Source organism: Ceratotherium simum, chromosome 7 (genome assembly GCF_057802395.1).
Source record: "Ceratotherium simum simum isolate JZ-2026a chromosome 7, ASM5780239v1, whole genome shotgun sequence".
NCBI classification, from domain to species: domain Eukaryota; kingdom Metazoa; phylum Chordata; class Mammalia; order Perissodactyla; family Rhinocerotidae; genus Ceratotherium; species Ceratotherium simum.
In genome coordinates this window covers 73,760,989-73,784,057 of record NC_141906.1, presented here as the reverse complement: position 1 = coordinate 73,784,057, position 23,069 = coordinate 73,760,989, and the positions used below count along the sequence as shown (strand labels likewise).

General features: G+C 36.0%; 1 protein-coding gene across 1 annotated transcript; it reads left to right on the top strand.

Annotated features, from left to right (window-relative positions):
- Positions 1-340: 340 nt before the first annotated feature.
- LOC101404712 (olfactory receptor 6M1-like) lies at positions 341-11,675 on the top strand. The gene is made up of 2 exons (XM_004427464.2): positions 341-359; positions 10,726-11,675. Exons 1-2 carry the CDS (start codon positions 341-343, stop codon positions 11,673-11,675), a joined length of 969 nt encoding a protein of 322 aa, XP_004427521.2.
- The last annotated feature ends 11,394 nt before the right edge of the window (positions 11,676-23,069 follow it).

Below are 23,069 nucleotides of genomic sequence, written 5' to 3'. Positions count from 1 at the left end.
GTACTGATATTTAGTCCTTGAGAGAACTACATTATCCTGAATATCCCTTCCAATCCTGAGATTCTTCTGAACCTAAAATGTACTCAAAGTAGTGAGAACAGCATTTCCAAATGTGGAACGTGAAGGTGATAGCAACATCTCTCCTTTGACTAAACTAGAGAGCTGAGTCCTGATGCAACTTTATGTGACTTTTCACTCCTTTAGACCGAAACCAGAACCTCTCTGACCTTGTTTTGCCTGTCTACAAAAGTGGAGATAAGAGTCCATATTTTACCCATCTCTAAAGAACGCAAGTCTCTGGAGCCAGGCAGAACTGGAATTGAATCTGTCTTTGCCACGCATGAGCAATGTGATTTTAGGTAAGTTGTTTAACCTCTGTAAATTTCAGCTTTTTCATGTGCAAAATGTAGATCACAACAATACCTACAATACCACAACAAACCAAAGTTTGTTGAACTTATATGTATGAAATAGCAGAGCCTTGAAACAAGTTAAAACAACTACTGATAAAACTACAAGGAGAATATGACAAATTCAAAATCAATCATAGGGATGGTTTAATATACATCTATCAGAAACTGACAGCTCAAAATCAAAAGGTAGTGTGGAAACAAAAGCTGCAAATCTAAAAATTAGCAAGAACATTTTCATCTAAGCAATAGATGATACACACAGTTTTTTAATGTCATTCAAATTTTTAAAGCACTTGATGAAGCGCCCGGCACATAATAACCAAGAACTCAAAGTACGTTAGGTAGTATCACAGCTATTACTTGAAACCTAAAAATAGAAATCAAGGCGTATTGAGAAGATGAGAATAGTGACTTTGTTTGTACAAGCTTTAGGCCATTACTGGGACCAGTTGGGGGAAGTTACTGGGGATAAAAGGTTTTATCTCAAGTTAATAAAGAATTTTCTAAGGGTCGGAGATGATCAAATATGAAATAAGATGCACGAATAAGCAATGAGTTTCCACAAGTGAAAGATTCTGAGCAAAGATAGTTTGACTTTTTACTGAGGAAGATACGATAGGTTTGGACAGATGACCCTAGACTCCCAATATCGTGATGTTTTCCAAGAAATCCTAGTCAGAACAAAAAAATAATTAATCATACAGCATTTAGAAGGAATCAGAGACAGTTCTGAAAAATTAAGGTTCTTTTTATGTTTAAATATACAAAATACATGCTTAGTATGGGGGGGTCAGATTTGAATTGTCTGCAGGATATAAGAATATCTTCCATTTTATTGTAAAGTAGAAACATAGGCTAACAATATATGCATATGCAGAAAGCAGTGTGGCTTACATCGTCAAATAGTTTCAGGATCTTTACACTATCCAAGGGTTTATTGTGAACAGAAGTCAAGCAGTTTCGATAGAGATCTGTGTTATTACTTCTCCACCGCGTATCAGTATTTTCATTTTATTATTCATGGAGATGGAGCTGACACTATGTTGTTTTCTCCATGCTTTATCCCTAAAGGTACCTCCCTCACTTCCATCCACCTTGCTCCCAGTCCTATTTACTTTGTTTGTCTGGGTTTTCTTTAGCAAAACATTTACTGAAAAGCTACTTTGTGCCAGGTACTATGTTAGTTGTTTGCTGGTAATAACTTGATCTCATTTCAACCCTCACAGTCATCGTAAGCAGAAGATATTTATGGCATTTCCATTTACAAGTGAGAAAATTAAAGTCACATCTAGAAATCACAGAAATTTAACTCAGCCCTCCAACTTCAAACACACTTACCACTTCACTATATTGCTCAGATTTATACATAAAATTTGAAGTGAGATATTATTTGGCTTTCTAAAGACTTGTCCACAATTTCAGTTATTTGAGGTAACGTCATGTGAGAAGAGTTCAGAGTAATTTGTATTTATATAAATTGACCCTTGGAACTGGAGGGAAATATAAACATCATGTGCTACAATTCAGTAAGGATACTGAGACTTGGAATTTAAAAGAAAACTGTTGAGTGAGAAAATATTTATTTATTTTCTGATTTTACTCAGTTTAAGCTCAGTTGCCTGTTCCATCTACAGTCAGCAGGGAACAAGTTTATTTGGCTACAAAGAATACTGATGATATGAACAGGAACTCTGGAAATGCTTTGAAAGAGATATACCTTAGTAACTACTAATAAAAATCATATAAAATTAAGCTATTTATGTCTTTAATGAATTGTTCAAACGTTACACACACACACACAATGTTTTAGAATTTAAAATATTGTAAAATGAGTTATTTCTTTGCTTTTAAATCATTGCTAGCTGGAGGCTAGAGATGGTTAAAACAAACAAAATAAAAAATAAACCCTGCTCAGAAAATAAAGAAAAAATGAAAATTTAATCTCATTTGAGGATACAGGCATGCAGTGGCAAAAGAACAAGAAGAAAGCAATGGAGGTATTCTCAAGAAAAGATACATAATAAATAGGCACAATAAAAGATACAGAATAAATAAGGAAGATGTTTAGTGGATTCCAGGAAGCACTTGAACTTGTCAGGATGCAGAAAATGCTAGTACCAAACTAAAACCAAATAATTGAAGTCATAAAGAAAGAAACAATGATTTTGAACATTGGGTAATGAATAAACTGAATGACCTGATATTGCAATTTTCTGCATTTAATTAGGTAATGTTGAATGCAATTAATAAACTACACATTTCTAATTATCCATTCTTATATCATTTGTGCTCCAAGATTTTCTCACAAAATAGTAAGCCAGTTTTTTACTCTAAATGATTTACTTGGGGTGATGGGCTGATGGTCTAAAATCCCAAGGGAAGAGTCTAATGAGGGGAAATCTCCTATTTCTGTATGTGGTACCATGTGAAAATTTTGAAGAATACCCTGAATAGTTTTCATAGAATCACAAAGGCTCAGAAGCTTAAAGGCCATTTAGTCCAATATTCCAATACAATCTTTAAACTACCACTAAATTATCACTCTTGACTTTGCTGCTGCTGTTGCTATGTTTTGTTTTTATAAGCTCTCACGCACAGGATTGGAATGGTTATAACCTTTGATTCATAATGCATTTTCACTGTTGGTCCATTCATGACCTTTTTATTTTACTGTTCGTTTGTTTTTAATAATGAAGTAAACGTCTATTATTCCACCTCCTACCCAAGAACTAGAACTTTATCAATAAACTATAGCTACCTGTGTGCTCTCGGTCCATCCCATCCCTCTGCGCCTCCACATAACCACAATAAATTTTGCGTTATAATCCAGTTTATATATCGTTTTACCATAAATACACATATTCTAAACAATGTATTGTTTAGTTTTAGTTGTAATGTATTGCCTTCTGGAACTTGCTTTTTCCCCCCAGCTTTACTGATGTATGATTGACAAAAATTGTGCATATTTAAGGTGTACAATGTGATTTTTTGATATACGTGTACACTGTGAAATGATTACCAGAATCAAGTTAATTAACATATCCATCACCTCATATAGTTACCTGTGTGTGTGTGTGACGAGAATACTGGAGACCTACTCTGTTAGGAAATTTCAAGAATATAATACATTATTATTAACTATAGTCACCATGCTGTTACATTAGGTCTCCAGAACTTACTCATCTTATAACCAAAAGTTTGTACTCTTTGATCAATATCTCTCCTTTCTGCCAACCCTCGGCTTCTGGTAATCGCTTTTCTACTTTCTGTTACTATGAGTTTGAATTTTTTTTTAGTTTCTACATATAAATGAGATTGTGCAATATTTGTCTTTCTGTGTGGCTTGTTTCACTTAGCATAATGTCCTCCTGTTCATTCATGTTGTCGTAAATGGCAGGATTTCCTTCTTTTTTAAGGCTGTATAAAGGCTGTGTGTGTATATGTAATATATATATAATTATTTATCCATTTTTTATCTATTCATCTGTTTATGGACACAAGTTGTTTCCATATCTTGCTACTGTGAATAATGCTGCAATGAACATGGGAGTACAGGTATCTTCTAGATAGTGATTTCATTTCCTTTGGGTAAATACCCAGAAGTGGGATTGCTAGATCACATGATAGTTTTAATTTTCTGAGGAACCTCCACACTATTTTCCATAATGGCTCTACCAATTTACATTCCCACCAACAGTGTATAAGGGTTCCCTTCAAAAAGTCAAAAGATAACAAGTGTTGGCGAGGATGTGGAGAACAGGGACTTGCTTTTCTTATTCAAACTTAGGTTACTGGAAGTCAGCCGTTCTTTCACTTGTAGCTGTAGCTAATTCATTTTTTCACTGATTCATTTCATTGTGAATATATTCCTATTCAACCTTTCTCTGTCAAAGAGCATTTAAATTTCTTTCACTTTTTTGCTCTCACAATCACTGATGTTCTGAATAATTCTCCATATGTTTCCTAGTGTAGATGTACAAATTTCTCTTGGATGTAGTTGGGGTTGTAGAGTAGGCAGTTGTTCAAGTTTACAAAATAATGGCGAATTGTTTTCCAAAGTGGTTGTTTCATTTTACACACTCGCCAGAAATATCTAAGATTCTGTTGAAACACATATTCTCTGCCACTTGGTGTTTTCAAAATTCCTGTTTTGGGGCTGGCCCAGTGGCATAGTGGTTAAGTTCGCGGGCTCCGCTTCAGCAGTTGGGGATTCACAGGTTCAGATCCCAGGTGTGGACCTATGTACCACTTATCAAGCCATGCTAAGGCAGCTTGCCATATAAAAAGTAGAGGAAGATGGGCATGGATGTTAGCCCAGGGCCAATCTTCCTTAGCAAAAAATAGGAGGATTGGCAACAGATGTTAGCTCAGGGCTAATCTGCCTGAAAAAAAAAAATTCCTGTTTTTACACAATTGAGTGGATATGAATTGACATATCATAGTGGTTTTGATATGTGGTTCCCTGTTAACTAATAAGATTGAACATCTCTTCATATGTTTACTGTTATATGTGTTTCTGTGAGTTTCCTGATTTTTCCATTCAGTCGTTTGCATTTCTGTTATTGGTCTAAAGGATGCCTTACATGTCTGGAGTTTACTCTCTATTTTATACAAGATATTGTGAATATCTTACCCAGTTAGGGGCTTGTCTTTTTTGTTTTCAATCAGGTGCCTTTGATAGTAGGAATTCTTAATTTTAAAATATCTGAATTTATTAATATTAGCTCTTATGGTTAAGACTTCTTTCATATTAATAAGAAACCATCCCTACAGAATTTCAGAAATATATTTATTAATATGCCTTTCTAAGTGTTTAAGTTTTGCTTTTATATATAAATCTACAGTTCAGCTGGAGTTGATATTTGTGTAGGTAGTAACCCAAATTTATTATGTATATATATACATACTTGTTACATATATATATATATATCCATTTTTTACCTTCCCTTTTTTCAATACTTCTATATTCACTGATTTTCTATGCATATCAATCATACGTCAAAGTCCTCTACTTTCCATGGATCTGTTTTATGAGCTTTCTGTTCTTTTGGTCAATTTGTCTGTCCCTGCACAAATAACACATTCTTAATTACAATCCCTTTATTATTGATATGTGATAGTGTAAATCCTGTCTCAAATACACTGTTAATTAAAGTCGTGATAGTGAACATCCTTACCTTATTCCTGATTTTCAATACTTCAATTGTTTCCTCATTTAGAATAGAATTTTTTGATAAATACTTTATAGCATATTAAATAAGTTCATTTCTATTTCTATCTTTCTACCTGTTATTATCATGAATATGTGTCAAAAGTTATTAAATACTTTATCTGTCAATTGAGATGCTAATGTGTTTTATCCTTGAATCTATCAATGTGACAAAGTATTTATAGAAATTTTGATGTTAAAGCATCCTTGCATCCCTGGGATAAACACATACACACTGTGATTTGGGTTTGCTAATTCTTATTTTTATTTATTCATTTGTTTTTATCTTTATTATTTTTGTGTGTGTGTGAGGAAGATTAGCCCTGAGCTAACATCTGTTGCCAATCCTCTTCTTTTTGCTGAGAAAGATTGGCCCTGGGCTAACATCTGTGCCCATCTTCCTCTACTTTATGTGGGACGCCACTACAGCACGGCATGACAAGCAGTGTGTGGATCCGCGCCCGGGATCGGAGCCTGTGAACCCCGGGCCATGAAGCAAAGCAAAGCGAACTTAACTGGTAAACCACCAGGTGACCCAAAGCTTCACTAATTCTTTATGAAGGATATTTCATATACTTGTGAATAAAGTGGGCCCGTAATTTCCCTTTTTTTCCTGTATTTGACTAATTTTAGTGTTAATATTATTACTGACTTCATTGAATGAGTTGGAGAATATCTCCTCTTTTTTAATTTTCTCAGAGTTTGTATATGTTGCAACAATTTGTTCCATAAAAGTTCAATAGACTCCCCTGTGAAATCATGTGGCCCTTGTGTTGTCTTTATGAGAAAATTGTATTTACTTCTTCAATTCCTTTAATAGTTTGAAGACTATTCAGATCTTTTCATTGCCTTCAGTCTACTGTGATAAAAATGTAATTTGTCCATTTTTTCTCAATTTTCGAATGAGATGGCATATAGTTGGTGATATAGGCTCATGATTTAATGTTTGCCTTATTCTTTTATTCATTCTTAATATATTATAATTTTTCCTCCTTTCTCTTCTTTTTTTGTCCCTTGATGAATCCCACTAGAAACTAGTCTTTTCAGAAAAACAATTTTGGCTTTATTAATTGTCTCTTTTTTATCTTTGTTTTCCATTTTATTGATTTCTGCTTTAATCTCTATGTCTGCTTTTGTCTACATTCTTGGTTTATTTCTTTAAATTTTTACTAAATCTTTTTAATCTTTCTTCTTTTAGAAATGAACTTTTAAGTCAATAAAAGTCACTCAGAATTGCTTTGTTATAACCCCCAAACTTTGATATGTACCATTCAGTTCTGTTTTTCACTCACATTGTGATTTCCTTTTTGATCCATCAATTATCTGGGAGGGAATTCTTTAATTTCCAAACACATGGATTTTTTTGTCTGTGTGTGAGGAAGATCAGCCCTGTGCTAACATCTGCCAATCCTCCTCTTTTTGCTGAGGAAGACTGGCCCTGGGCTAACATCCGTGCCCATCTTCCTCCACTTTATATGGGACGCCGCCACAGCATGGCTTGCCAAGTGGTGCGGCAGTGCGAGCCCTGGATCCGAGGTGGTGAACCCCGGGCCGCCGCAGCAGAGCGCGCACACTTAACCGCTTGTGCCACCGGGCCGGCCCCTGGATATTTTTAATATATCATTTTATTATTAATTAATTAATTGTGTTGGGTTCTGAGAACGTGTTCCCTGATACCTAGTTCTTGAAAATCTTTGAGGCATACTTTATGACATAGTATGTGTTAACGTTTTTAAGTCTTTCATGGGTGTTTGACAAGGATGTATATTCTCCACTATTTCAATACAGAATTTCATAAAAGCCCATTATATCAAGTTTTTTACTGCGCTGTTCATATTATCTGTATGTTTCCTGACTTTTTGAGAGTTTTATTGAAATCTTCCTCTATGATGATACTTGCATCTTATAGTTCTATAATTTTTTTCTTTATATGAAGCTGTTTATTAGATATACGGTCACGCCTCACTTAACAACAGGGATACCTTCTGAGAAATGCGTCGTTAGGCAATTTCGTCCTTGTACGAACATCATAGCATGCACTTACACAAACCTAGATGGTATAGCCTACTACACACCTAGGCTATACTGTACTAACCTTATAGGATCATGTTGCATATGCTGTCCTTCACTGACTGAAACGTTATGTGGCACATGACTGTATACGTGTTTACAATTGTAATAAGTTCATGAGGAATTAAAAAATATTTTATCACAGAGTGGCCCTCTCAAGCCCTAATGATGCTTTTTGTCTTAATGTCTATTTGCCAATTATTAATATAGTCACATTAACTTTCTTTAGAGTTAGTATATGTCTGAAATATCTGTTTTTTATCCTTTTATTTTCAATTTTTTCATGTTCTCAGATTTTATGTGTGTGTCTCTTGTAAATAGAATACAGCTGGAATATTTTTGTGTGTTTTGAGGAAGATCGGCCCTGAGCTAACAACTGCCAATCCTCCTCTTTTTTTGCTGAAGAAGACTGGCCCTGGGCTAACATCCACGCCCATCTTCCTCCACTTTATATGGGACAGCGCCACAGCATAGCTCGACAAGCGGTGCGTCAGTGTGCACCCAGGATCCCAACCAGTGAACCCTGGGCCACCGCAGAGGAGCATGCGCACTTAACCACTTGTGCCACCGGCTGGCCCCATGGAATATTTTTTAGTAAAATGTTACAACATCTGTCTTTTAACTAAGGAATTTAGTCCATTTTTCTTTATTAAAATTGATATATTTAAACTGGTTTCTACATCGTATTTTTTATTTTCATTTGTCCACATTTTCTGTTTCTTTTTCCATATTTTTTTTTTGTAACTAACTGACTATTTTGACTGTGGTGTTTATTTACATTTCTGTTACAGTTGAATTTTGTTTTTCTTATATCACCTTTTCCTTTCTAAAGGTTGGAAATTATACTATATTTCTATTCCTTTACTGAGTACCCTAGAAAATTTTATCAGGCTTATTTAACTCAAAATCTAAAATGAAAAAATATTTCATCCCCTTGCAAATGGTACAAGAAGATTTTAGCTCTAATTTTCCCTCTCCACATTTACATCCTATTGTCATCCATATGCCAATTCTAGCTTAACTTCACTAATTCAACACTGTTATTTCTTTTTACAAAGAATTTTTATTTAGATTTATGTATGTTTACCATTTTATTTATTTATTATTCCTTTTTACATTTTAAACTATCTCAAGATTATTTTCTTTATTTTTGAATCATATTATTTAGAAACTACTTTACAATTTGTCCCTTGGTAGTAAATTCTTGAAGTTTTTATCTGTAGTATATTTATTTTACAATGGAAGATACTCTTATCAGATGAATTGGCAGTTATTTTCTCAGCACACTTTAAAGATATTACTTAACTAATTTTTGGCTTCCTTTGCTGCTGTTGAGAAGCCAACAGTCGTTTTAACTACTCTTCCCTTATAAGTGATCTACCCTTTCTCTCTGGCTATTTTTCATATCCTCTCTTTGGTGTTCTGAATCTATTTCTCTTTAAATACTGTCCCACCCTCACTTCCTCTATTCTATCCTTCAGGACACAAGCTACATACATAAATGTTCCCATTCTCTTTTCCATTTCTTTGAACACTCTTTCATATTTTCAATATCTATCTCTCTCTGCTTCATTAAAGATAAATTCTTTTGATATATCTTCCTATTTACTAATTCTGTTTTAAATATCTAATCCATTGTTTATTCTAACTCAACTCAAATAACTGAGTTGTTACTTCAACAATAATGTTTTTTTTTAATTCTGTAAGTTCCATTGAGTCTTTTTAAAAGTCAATTTGCTGGTTTTTAAAAGTCCTGATTTTTTTTGCGGCATTCTCACTTTTAGAATTGCATCCTTTATTTCTTTAAATACTTCATACCTGAGTACACTATATGCTAAATCTGACATTTCCAAAGTCTGTTGTCCTTGTGCTAAATCTCCTGTTCTATTATTTCTTTTTTCTGCCAACTCTCATTTATAGTGATATACTTGCTGCTGTGTTTGGAAATCTTTGTCTGAAAGGCCTTTGCTTCTTAATATCTACTAGTTATTGGGGTCTAACAGGAAACTTTTCCTCTGGAAGGGATTTGCTTCTCCTCCTGCTGCTTGCCAAGGGGCATGCCTCACCCAGGGACACTTCACCCTCTCAAAGATTTTTGGTTCAGAGAGAAAGTCTCAGGATTCGCTTTCCAGCTTTGCTGATGTTCCAGTGATGGCTGTCCCATAGCAATATCCCTGTAACAATATGATCACAGGGTAACCCTGTTCCTCACAGATGCCTGTTGGTATAAGCAAAATCTGCTTTGGTTCCCTCCTCCTTCAATTATGTCATTCCCTCACCAATTCTCTGTCTCAGCTGATTCAGTCCCAGCCGTCCTGGCCTTGGCTACCAGATGTTCTTGCTTCAACACCAGTCACTGAAGCTCTGACACCTAATTGCCTTGGGCTCAGCCCCGAGTACTCTGAGCTCAGCTCATGTTGATTTCTTTGTGTGTTGTTTAGGAAGTGGATCCGGACACCTCTCCTAACTTTTGATGCAACCAGCAATGTCTCAAAGAGTGTGCCCTATCCAGTTCTTATTGTAGGTTACTAAGAACGTTCAGATCATGATTGCTAGTCAATCTTGATACAGGAATGAAAATAGAATTTCTGTCTAATGGCTTCTCTTCCTTCAATAAAGTATGACGTGAGGTTATCAGCTAGGATATCCATGTCATTAAGGCTTAAAATATATGATAAAATAACTTGAATAATTTTCAGTTAATTATATACTTCAGTTAGTTTAAATGTATTTGGATTTAAGGAAGGAAATAAAGAGAAAAGAAATATATAAATCTAATAGAAATCAAAAAGTTAGAGTTTAAAGGGACCACAGAGATTTTTTTTTTTTTCCAACCTATCAATTATACAGATGACAACTGAGGCCTAGTGAGCTAATTTGATTTGCCCAAGGCCACATAACAGAGTCACAGACAGGACTAGAACCCCTCCCTCTTGAATGTTCTCGCTATTCTATACTTAGCAAGATCATAGAAAATTTGAAAGATATCTTAAATTGTTCTAATTTTCTTTGTTTATTTCTTCACCCCTCAAGCAGAAATAGCCCTGAGAAACCAGACCACTGTGACTGAATTCACCTTGGTCTCCTTTCCCGTTGTTCAGGAGCTTCAGATCCTGCTGTTTGTCATTCTTCTGCTGGTTTATATGCTCACCATAACAGGAAACTTTGTCATCATTTCCTTAATATGGACCGATAATCGTCTCCAAACACCGATGTACTTCTTCCTCAGTAATCTGTCATTTTTGGACATTTTGTTCACAACTACTATTGCCCCAAAGTTGCTAGCTTGCCTGTTAGGAGAGAAGAAAACCATATCTTTTGCTCGCTGCATCATCCAAATATATTTCTACTTCTTTCTGGGGACAGTGGAGTTTATCCTCCTGGCAGTGATGCCCTTCGACCGCTACGTGGCCATCTGTTACCCCCTGCGCTACACCATAGTCATGAAGAGCAGAGTCTGTTTCCTGCTGGTTCTGGGCTGCTGGATGGGGGCCTTCCTGTCAGTGCTCTGCCCAATTATTGTGGTGTCCAGATTGCCATACTGCACTGAAGAAATTAGTCGTTTCTTCTGTGACATTGCTCCTTTACTTCAGGTGGCCTGTATTGATACTCATTTCATTGAGATGATAAAGTTCTTATCTTCCCTTGTGGTCCTGACTTCGCTGGTGCTCACCATCATCTCCTATACCTACATCATTTCTACCATCCTGTGCATCCCCTCAGCCCAAGGACGTCAGAAAGCCTTTTCCACCTGTGCAAGTCACATCACTGTCATCTCCATTGCCTACGGCAGCTCCATCTTCACGTACGTGAGGCCCAACCAGAGCTATTCACTGGACTTTGACAAAGTGACAGCTGTCATCACTACAGTAGTGACCCCTCTTCTTAACCCCTTCATTTACAGCTTGAGGAATGAAAAGGTAAAGGAAGTCCTGAGAGATTCAATTAACAAGATAGTTCCACCACATTCCAAAGGAACATGACACTAAGTAATTTCAGGACATCTAAGCTATGCTTCCTCTATGTGACACCTCGCTCTGTGTGCAAGTAACACAGAAGTGTTACTGAAGTCTAACAATATGTAGGCAGGATGAATAAGCATCACACACCATCAATAGTTAAATATTATAACCTTTTGATGGAAAACCAGAAGATAATAAGCATTCTATGGCTTCTCAGCCTTTGAAATATTTGCATATAGTATATAGGATGGTGCAAACACTCCAGACCCTGAGTCATAAGAGCTAATGTCTAATATTTGTTCATGCACTGACTTCAATGGACTTAGATTAGTTATGTTAATTCTCTAAGCTTCCACTTGCTCATCTATAAAATGGTGGTAGGAATTTCTACTCTGTTTATCTTACAGGGCACTTGTGGCCATAAAATGAGATCATTTGTATAAAAGTAACATTGTTATCACTTGGGGGGACTGTTAGAGTAGAAAGTAGGAAGCTTTCATCAGCCCTGAGATGCTTCCCCTTTGATGATCTTGACTATATTAAGAGGCAAGATTTTTAATCCCGCTAACCAATATGGCAAAGAAACAAGTTTAAGAGACTGATGAATGGAAAGACTATCAAATGCTGCTTCTAGGAAAAAGGTCCATCCTGACTCAAGTCAGGTATATGCCTGCTGTGGCACTCAGAGCCTTAGGTTATCTTTTTCTTTACCTGGTTCAATTAAATATTTTATTTGAGTTAATAACTTTCCTTGTTCCGACTCTAAGTTCACCAAGCACTTTTATACCTACTTTTGCCTTCCCATATAGCTTGCCAATTTGGAGAAGGTATTCTGGCCAAAGCAAAGGCTGTCTAGCCATCTACTACTGTCTTTGGTACTGTAAATTAATTACTATTATATTTTGATTAATGTGAATCTGATCTCTGATTCAATGTGATAACAAATAGAAACGTGATGAATTTATTAGTATAATATGACCCTATAAAGAATATATCTAGAAAGCAGGATCACCTTTTAAAGATATTATCATTTCCTGTAACTACATGCATAGCTCTTTTCTTCAAGCTTTGCTGTTCTGCTGAGTTTTTATTGGTCAGGAAGAGAAACTGGGCAGTGTGCCCAGTGTAGCCAGGAAGGGAGAGGAAGGCGAAGACTGTTAGGAAGCAAGATTAAAAAAAGAGATGTAACCATGGAAGTTCTGACCCTGTTGCTGAGCACCTTAGAGGATAAGAAAGCCTGAGCTTTTCAACAACTAAATATAATCTTAAGAACTGAAGCAGGATTCAGCCCAAAGTAGGGAAGCAGCACATTGCCACTGTAAGGAGAAGTGCAATAACCTACAAGAAAAAAAGCAACTCCTGACATCCAGAACTGATCTGATGTTCACAGATAGGTCTCAATGTTATTCTAAACTGATATGATGCTCACAGATAAGTCACGCTTTTCTCCTGTTGGCCGTAAACAATTTCACAGAATATCCATTTCAGACAAAGTCACTGTGCAACACAAAATACCAAACAACCTCCTTTCTTGCAGAATTGAATGGCTGCTACCTCTTTACCAATTACAGCTTTATTTCACTCCCTCTACCCTCACTACAGACAAGATGTACTGAGATACCCAATCACAGAATTGCCACATCTTTCTGATAGCACCCGAACCAGCACAAGCCCTCGCTTCTTTAGATCCTCCCCAAAAATACCCAACCAAAGCCTAAATCCTATAATAGGTACACTGTCTTACTGAGACATTCCATATTCTCCATAGTGTGGGTTCTCCCTCACTACGATGAATAAAAACCCAACTTTTCCAGCTATAGATATGTTCCAGGTAGCTTTTGGCATAAAGGCAATGACCCATGGCAGGACGTAAGGCCCTGATGAAAGGCAGAACAAGCCTTAGAGCCCCTGAATCCAGTTCACAGGATATCTGAGAAACCCAAAAATAAGAAAAAGTAGACAAAAACACAGAATGATGTAAAAACGAACCATGAAAAGGACCAAGAATCTGCCTTGGGCTCTTCATCACCTGATGAGTCTAACAATCCCTAATGAGAAGGAACTGATGATTAAATAAGACCACAGAAAATACAGATTATATTAATTATGTCTTTGCATTCCTAAATAAAGGGTATATAAAGCTGTGTTTTGTTTACCCATAAAATTGGTTTTGTTATCTCTGTTATCAATAATACCTATGTTATTAAATCCGTGGGTTAAAGAACTCCATTCAGGTGTTGTTTATGCAAAACATCTAAACATAGTGGGCATGGCCAATATTTGTCGATGAGTTTGGTGTCAAAGGCCCGTGAGGGCAGCAGTTATGGAAACACTTGTAAACCAGCTGGTATGAAAAGAGAATGGCCCGATAAGGAATTGCAGATAAATCTGTCTGTGCAATACTTTGTAATCAGAAAAGCCCTATTTTGATTACTTCTTCCTCAAATTCTATTTTGATTTTTATTTTTCCCTTGGAACTGCCCATTTTTTAAATCCTATTGTCTTTTGCTTGCAGGTCCAGACCCTACACCCAAAGAGATCTGTTTGAATTCATTGATGAATCCGGTTTACTAAACTGCTCTCATTTACTAGATGTTCTCATGCAATTTTGGGATAGTTGGAAAATATTAAGTTATCTAAGTCCTTGCCAGTTATCAAATCAATGTCTGACTTCTTGAATGTCTTTTCCCTCTATGATTTCCCCCCAGTTTTCACCCTTCTCACTATAGGTCTGAGAGAGCTGACTGTCAGACGATGACCCAAAATCTGTTGGAAAACAGTTCTTTAAACATAAGCTTCTATCCTATACACTAAAAGGCTAAGTTGATATTGTTTATGTTAATACTTTTTTTCTACTCATGTACATGGTTTTGAGATCCTGGTAAAGATTGGATTCAAGCAGCAGTACCTGAGTTCAGCCAAGCATTTTAAAATGTTCAGGATGGTCATATTTATTTTGAGAAGACCTCCATCCCATTCAGCTTATACAGTGGAGGCCTGGAAGAAAGGGAAAGTCATGTTCAAATGAGAAGTGGAAGGTTCTTTCACTTGTATACAAAGGAAAGCCTACAAGGGTAAATAGGAAACTAAATATTTAGAAAAGAGATTTTGAAAACTTCTTAATTCATTCATACTTATCTCTCACTTGAAAAATTTTTCAAAGCCTGAAAGAAAATACTCCAAATAGCAAATACTAATTAATTTGTGTGATAGCTTAGGGGACATTTTCTTTAACACTCTACTGTTCTTCATTTCCTACATTTCCTGTGCCAAAATGAATAAATTTTACTCTAAAAAAAAACTGAATAGGAATTTTTTTAAAGAGGTTAAATTTATTTCTATACTGAGGCATAGATATCTAAGAAGTGAGTCTCTTATTTGGTATATAAACATGAAAGTATTTTATTCAATCTGTTTTAAACTCACATAGTTTAAGCCCTTATATTTGATGTCCATTTTAAGAGTAAGAATAAATATCTAAAACTTCCATTTTTTAAAAAACCCAACTAATTTGTGCTTTATTATTATAGTTAAATGCCCTAAGGAATTCAATTTTAAGTTCAAAGTTTGAAAATTAATCCTGAGGGAAATGTATTGAGCCAAAGTGAACTGATTGCAACATTTACTATTTTCGGAATATCTCCACCTGCAGCAAGTTAGTTATGAAGTTCCTAAGTGGTCATAGTAACTAAAGGATACAGTAATTAATCTGGGACTCTAGATCCCATAACCAATATAAATAAATCATAGCTTTGGAGTAGAATTGAAATTAATACAAAAGTCATAAACTAATCCACCATCAAAGGATAATTATCATGACATTCAGGGTCCCACCTCAAGTGAGAATTCTGTGCACTTTTGAAAGTATGTATTATTTGTGATTATTTATGATGCACAACCTGATATATTTTAGTGCCATGTACAAAGTAGCACATCAAGAGAGAATCTGAAGCTACATTATACACTGTCCCTTTAACCAAGAATTTCTAAATAATTTTAAAAGCCATGAAAGCTTTACAAGGGTAAATATTTACCCATGGTCATGCATGTCAGAAACTGGTATAAATCATAGACTCCTTCCTCACTGCCCCAGACGATTGGTCAGACCCTTTCTTCTGCTTCCTGTCTTTCAAGTCTGTTTTCTCCTCTTCATCCTTCTTATGTTTCAGAAATTAAGGCTTTTATTATGCTTCATGGAATTATTGGAATGGCCTATTAACCAATCTCTCTATCTCTAGCCTTTCTCTCCATCTAATTAACCCTCCACGTGTTAGCCAGAGTAATTTTCTAAAATACAAGTATGATCAAATAACATTGACTCAATGGTTCCTAATGACTTCTCACAATATGTCATAGAAGACCATTATATCTGTCCCTCACTTGTGTCAACCTCACCAACTGCTCTTCCTCCCAAGTGCCTAACTCACCAAATAACTTGAAGATCCCAGGGTGCTCCATGCCCTTCAAAGTCTTTATCTTATAAAATTCTACTTATTTTGACATAAATGCTTGCCACCAGCACTATTGCCACTAGTCTGCTTAGAAACATATTCCTTATCCTTTAAGAGTCATTATCTTCTCTGTGATGGCATTCTTGTCTAACACTCACCACACACACACGAGGAAAAGTAGTTTTCCTTCCTCTGCTGCCATAGCACTGCTCTCCTCTATCAATCCTACAGTAGTCCTTGATTTTTCTTATCTTCCACTCATGAACTCCATGAAGATAGGTATTTCCCCTAAGTTATTGCTGCATCACTAGTTCTGAGCATCAGTTAGCTACATTTAATAAACATGTATTGAATTATCCTCTCAATAAATGTTTATTTAATACCTAAGTGTGCCAGGTACTCTCCAGGCACTGGAGGTTCAGCAACGAACACAAGAAAGAGTCTCTCTTCTCATTGGGCTTATGTTCTAGTGGTGAGAGGGATGACTTAAATAAATAAATTAGAAAATATTAAGTGGTGATTAGTGCTACACAGAGAATTGAACTAGACTGAAGTGATTGAAAGTGAGTGATGGTTACTTTAGGGTAGATGGTTAGAGAAAGCATCTCTGAGATGATAATATTTACATTGAAATTTAACAATAAGAAATCAGCCATGGGACGCTCAGGAGAAATAGCAGTCCAAGACATCCCAAATGAGGCAACAGCTAAAGCATAAATCCTTAGAAGGAAATGAGTTTGGCATGTTCAAGGAGGAAAAAGTAAGCAATGTGACTGAGAGTAATAAATAAGAGAGCTTGAAAGTGACATAAAGTAAGGTCAGAGAGGTCAGCATGTAGTGATTTATAAAATTGGGTAGGAAGTTTAGATTTTATTCTAAACATGTTGTGAAATCATTGGAGGATTTTAATCCCATTGATATTTGTAAAAAAAAACATTCTAATGACTGCCTGTGGAGAATAGAGTATAGGAAGAAGAAATGGCAATGAGTTGTTCTAGACTTGTTGCAATGAAGGGGGAGGAGGTGGTAGAACATGGAATATATTTTGATGATAGAATCATATGACAATATAACTGGCTACATCTGAATCTCTCCCAGACTTAAAGTGGTTGTTGGCTTCACTACAATCTAACTGAGATAAGACGGGAAAGCATGGAAATAAGCTCATCTTACTACATTAACTAGTAGTTGCTAGCCAAGAGTAAAGGGCTCTACTTTTAGTATAAAGAACTAAGGAAGGATTTTCACTTCCATAGACAGTATACTAGGTACTTTGGACTAAACTTTCTACAGAAGATAACTAAAATATTTGGTTTTAGCACACTTCTATCTGGGCAGATAGATGTGGGGGAAAAAAGATTTGGAACATCAAAATTAGCAAGAGCAATATAATATAATTTTATATAGAATTCATTATCCAACAATCTAGAAACCTAGAAAATATATCCAAATCTAGTTCATATGGAACATTTACAAAAATTAGCACATGAGATATCACAAAGAAATCAATAAATTTCAAAAAAATAATTAAACCTTCTTCTTAGAACAAAGCAGCTAGGTTAGAGATCAGCAATTAAATAAGCAGTTTTTAAAACCCATTTGTTTGGAAGTGTATGTGGGATTTCCCAAAAACCCATGAGTTAAAGAGGAATTCATAATGGACATTATAAATATTTAGAAGTAAAAGACAACAGAAGAAAACTTTTAGATTTCAGCTAAAGTTTGATTCAGAAGTAAATTTAGGTACTTTTATTAATAAGAAAAGAAAGATAAGAGCCAGCCCTGATGACCTATTGGTTAAACTTCAGCACTCATCACTTTGGCAGCCCCGGGTTCCCTTCCTGGTCGCGGAACCATACCACCTGTCTGTCAGTTGCCATGCTGTGGTGGCAGCTCACATAGAAGAATTAGTATGACTTACAACCAGCATATACAACCAAGTACTGGAGATTTGGGGAGGAAAAAACAAAAGAGGAAGACTGGCAACAGATGTTAGTTCAGGGCGAAACTTTCCCTGCACAAAACAAAAAACAAGAAAGATAAAATTAAGCTAAGCAACCAAAACAAAACATTATTAAAACAACAGTTTTGTAGGGTAAACGAGTTAATAGTAGAGCAGAAACAACCAAGAGAATCAACAAAACCAAATGACAGTCTAAAAATTCTAAAAAAATATATTTAAAAGAGCAAAAAGTGAAAACAATATTATCAAAGAAAAGGAGAAGTAACAACAGATATGACTGAGATTTTTTAAACCATAAGAAAATATAACGAATAACTGTATTATAAAAACAAACTTATGGATAATTACTTACAAAACCGTGTTATTAAATCTAATTTGAAAGAGAAAGCTTAATTAATTACTAACCATTTAACGAAAATCTACTGATAATCCACCTGCCCCCACCAAAAGGCACCAGGTTCGGGCACTTTTACAGGTAAACTTTGTAAATTTTAAAGGAACAGATAAACATTATATGAGATGTTTCAGAGAAAAGAAAAAAAGCTACGAGAGAGAATGGGTTGCAGGCTATGTTCATTTCCTATCACTGCTGTAACAAATCACCACAGTCTTAGTGGTCTAAAACAACATAAATTTATTTTATAGTTCTTGAAGTCAAAAGTCTAGAATGGGTTGGCAAGGCTGCATTCCTAGGGAAGGGATCTGTCTCCTTGCTTTTTCCGGTTTCTAGAGGCTGCCCACATTCCTTGGTTCTTGGCCCCACTTCACTCTGACCTCTGCTTCCACCATCACATCTCCTTCTTAACTCTGAGCTTCCTGCCTCCTCTTATAAGGAGCCTTCTGATTACCTCAGGCCCACCTGAATAATCCAGGATCATCTTTCCATCTCAAGATCCTTAACAATCACATCTGCAAAGTCCCTTTGGCGTGTGAGATAACACATTCACAGGTTGCAGGTGTTAAGAACTGGACATCTTTGGGGGCCATTATTCTGCCTACCACATGAGCCCATGTTAACCTTTCCTTCTTAGTTTACATATAGGGTTATTTTTATATATTGCTGAATTCAATTTGCTAATATTTTATTACATATCATTGCAGCAATTACATAGGCTCAGGTAATTGAAAGGCTTGATGAAACTCCATGGGATATACTCATATAAAGCTATAATAAAGATAAAAGAAGTGATACGACAGGATACAGGAAGTATAGTAAACAGGTTCAAGACTTCCAGGCATAGCTTCCAAGGCTTTCCAATTAGCAAATCACTTTTCATCATTTTTTTCCTGCACATTTTATAACATTTATAGATCAGAAAAAGTGTAAGATCTGAAAATTAATCATTTGACCATTCCAAGAAGTACAGGTATTGCTTTAAAGAAACATTTCAGGAGCCGGCCCCGTGGCTTAGCGGTTAAGTGCATGCGCTCCCCTATTGGTGGCCCAGTTTCGGATCCCGTGCATGCCCCGACACACTGCTTGTCAGGCCATGCTGAGGTGGCGTCCCACATACAGCAACTAGAAGGATGTGCAACTATGACGTACAACTATCTACTGGGGCTTTGGGGGGAAAAAAGGGGGAAAAAAAAGGAAGAAGATTGGCAATAGATGTTAGCTCGGGCCAGTCTTCCTCAGCAAAAAAAGAGGAGGATTGGCATGGATGTTAGCTCAGGGCTGATCGTCCTCACAAAAGAAAAAAAAGGAAAGAAACATTTAAGTTTACCAAATATTCCAAAATAAGTATGTTTGTAATCATGTACAAGCTTGACATCTCCTTTACCTCTTTTCACCATTGAAATGGGAACTTTATAAAAGGTACCAATAGATTGATTCAATGTGACATGTAATTGTTTATTACCTTACTCTGGTTATTTCTCTCATCAATCACTTCCATTGGAAGAATGTCAGGGAGATGTGTTAATTCAATGTCCCAATAATTTATTATTATTATTATTATTATAAAATTTTGGTTACCAATATCAGTATTATTATAGGTTTTATTAAAATCAGTGAAGTTAATCTTACCTATTGCACTAGTGTTAAACCAAATAGCAATTATGTTATTTTGATTCAAACTAAGATCATTACAAAATAAATCAGAATAACAGTAACACTGTAATATTTTCTCATCATTCCTAACAAAATCAGCTCTTGCCCATACATCAAATGTCATTATGGAATTGGGTATAACTCAAAAGCCAAGTTATAGTTAAGTCTAGATTTTAAGTCTTTTATGAGCCCAGCTACATGCCCTATTTCATACTAGAAAGGTTGGCTTCCCAATTGGTGTTATTTTTAAGTAACACCCATCTTCCTCTGATGGGTAATTTCCTTGTCAAGTTTAATACGTCTTCAATTCTTAGTAATTGCACTAATGAGTAAGTCTGGGTTTTGTATATGCATGGGGCCTGAAAAGTTAGGGAGCATCTATGCAAACTATATTCTCCATTTATAAATTTCCATAGACTAGAGGGACCATAAGCCACCATTAAGTCATTCTTGTGTTTTCACTGCTGAGATCTCAGGCCATTTTCTTTGAGCAACCTCAGCTTTTATCTGGAGGAGCACACTCAAGAACACCTTTTGGGTTACATCATTTCCCATCTTTGTCCCAACATGTTGGCTAATGTTAGAAAGAAAAAAAAAGAAACAGGTCCAAAGTGGACTCACTTGCCCCCAGAACAGCAAACCAAGACTTAATTGCAGTTTCAGCTCCTCTCAGGAATATGACCTTAAACCGATCAGTCCATAAATTTCTGATCAATATTAGTGAGGTAATCTGCCTGACAAGACCACACACCACACTTCCTCCAAAGAAAGGTGACCTTGTTTGAAATAAACCTTTCTTTTCTTTTGCTGATAACTTGCTTGTCTCACCCAGTCTTTGCCTATAAATACCTTCCATTTTGTACAACTCTTCCAAGCACGTTTCTGCTTACTAGACGAAATGCTTCCCGTTTCATGAATCGTTGAATAAAGCCAATTAGATCTTCAAATTTACTCAATTGAATTTTTAATTATTAATAGTATCTTTTGAGTTTATTTACTTTTTAAATACCAGGTTATCTGTCCAGGCTGCTTGCTATCCTTTACCATCTTCCTAAAATAACAACCCTTCCAATAGCCAGTTTGGGCCACTAAATCTTTTTCCTCAGTAGGTCTCTTTTCTCATTAAAGATAAACTCAGCTTGTCATAGGGCTTCTAGATCTGTGCCAATTTCACCCAAATCTCTTTTAGAGCATTTCAGCCAATATTAGTTTACAGGCCAAATTGAGTGCTTATTTTTGTTTGAGTGGAGTTTGAATACACATTTTTGAACCAGACGTATTGATTCCCCAAGACTGTGACATATAGTTAGTAGTAACCCACAAATAGACCTCAGTTTGCATATGCCCAATATACTTCACATAGGTGCCCTCAGTAAACATTGTGGCTTTTGATGGTAGGTATGTGAGCCCACCAAATGTTACCCCTAAACTAACAGTGATTTCTGTTTGTTGCATGTCTTTACTTCGTCACTGCCATCCATCAACAAAAACAGGATCTATAGATGTTAGAGCACTATGAAAACTGAGGCACGCAGCAGACATTTTTATGTTCATTTTATCGAGGCACCTTTCTCAACATGTCATGACTTAGGTTAATAGTTGCACAGTGGCTTTGTCTTGAACAATTCCCTATTTGCGCACACCGGAAGCAAAATGCACATATTACCTCCTAACAGGCAAAACAGCATTGGAATTATTCCAAATATTTATATACTAGGTATAATTAGTATCATCAAAATGTATACATACATGACATCAGACTTAATGCTTCTTAAATCAGCCTGAATGCATCCTAGACCTTGCTTCAAACAAAGGAGTTTTCTCAAGACAAAGTGCATTGCCTTTACGCACATCTATACATACAACAAAGAGAATCATTCTCTTGTTCTCAATCTTTCATGAGGGAACAAGGTAATATAGGCCTTTCCTTTTTGTGTTTCCATTTATAGAGTTCCTTTCCATCAGCATTCATTTACCCTTCTTCTCCTTTGTTATTTGTTATTAATTTTCACTCACACCCTTCCCTCTAGGATCTGACAGTCAAGTTCAGCAGGTGCTCTGAGCAATAGAGCTAAGAGTAGTATGATTCTAGCAAATGTTTCCTCCTTCACCCAGTCTCAGTTCTAGAAGCAGGGTTGGATAAGTACAAGCTCATAGGAATATCTTGTCCAGTAGGTAAGAAAGAGATAGAAACCTTTAATCTCAGCCTAGAGAGGTGAGAAGAAGGACCAAACCATCCCATAATTCTGTTAGAAATTTGGACAGTAATATTTACAAGTATCATCAGGGTGTCACATTAAGTCATTGATCCTTCCTGTGGAACTTGTAAATGGAATCCAGGTACCTCTACTACAAGATAAGGCAGAGAAAAAGAAAAACTTTTAGAATTAAGAAAAAAGTTTGTGTAAGTTATTATGTTGTTCTCTACCCGCTTTTCCCCCTCTTCTTCCCAATGTATCCATGACCTATATAACAGTGACCCCCTTGTAGTAACCATATTTACTCAATCATGCAAGTTGTTCCTTCAGTAACTTATCACCCTCCAACCTAGTGAGAAGATGTTTCAAATGTTTATCCCAATTTTCAATCAGTCCATTACTTTGTGGATGGTAAAATACAAGATCATTAGATTTGGTGCTTTTTCTTGCACATACAGCTCGCATATAGCTCATTGTTACACATACAGTGAAATGAGTTCCTTGATCAGATGATATATGAGCAAGAGTTTTAAATTGAAATAATATTTTTTGTTCTAGACCTCTAATAGCATTAGAGATATTTCCTTCAGTTGCCGTGTATCCAGACCCAAATTCAAGATGAGCATCTCTCTTATACCCACCCAGAGCCATAGGTAACTAACAAATGTCATCTAGAGCCCAGATTCTCTTGGAAATTGGCACATAGCTGCTTTTAGTCTCTGACATTCCTGTTGACAAACAGAGAAATTTTTA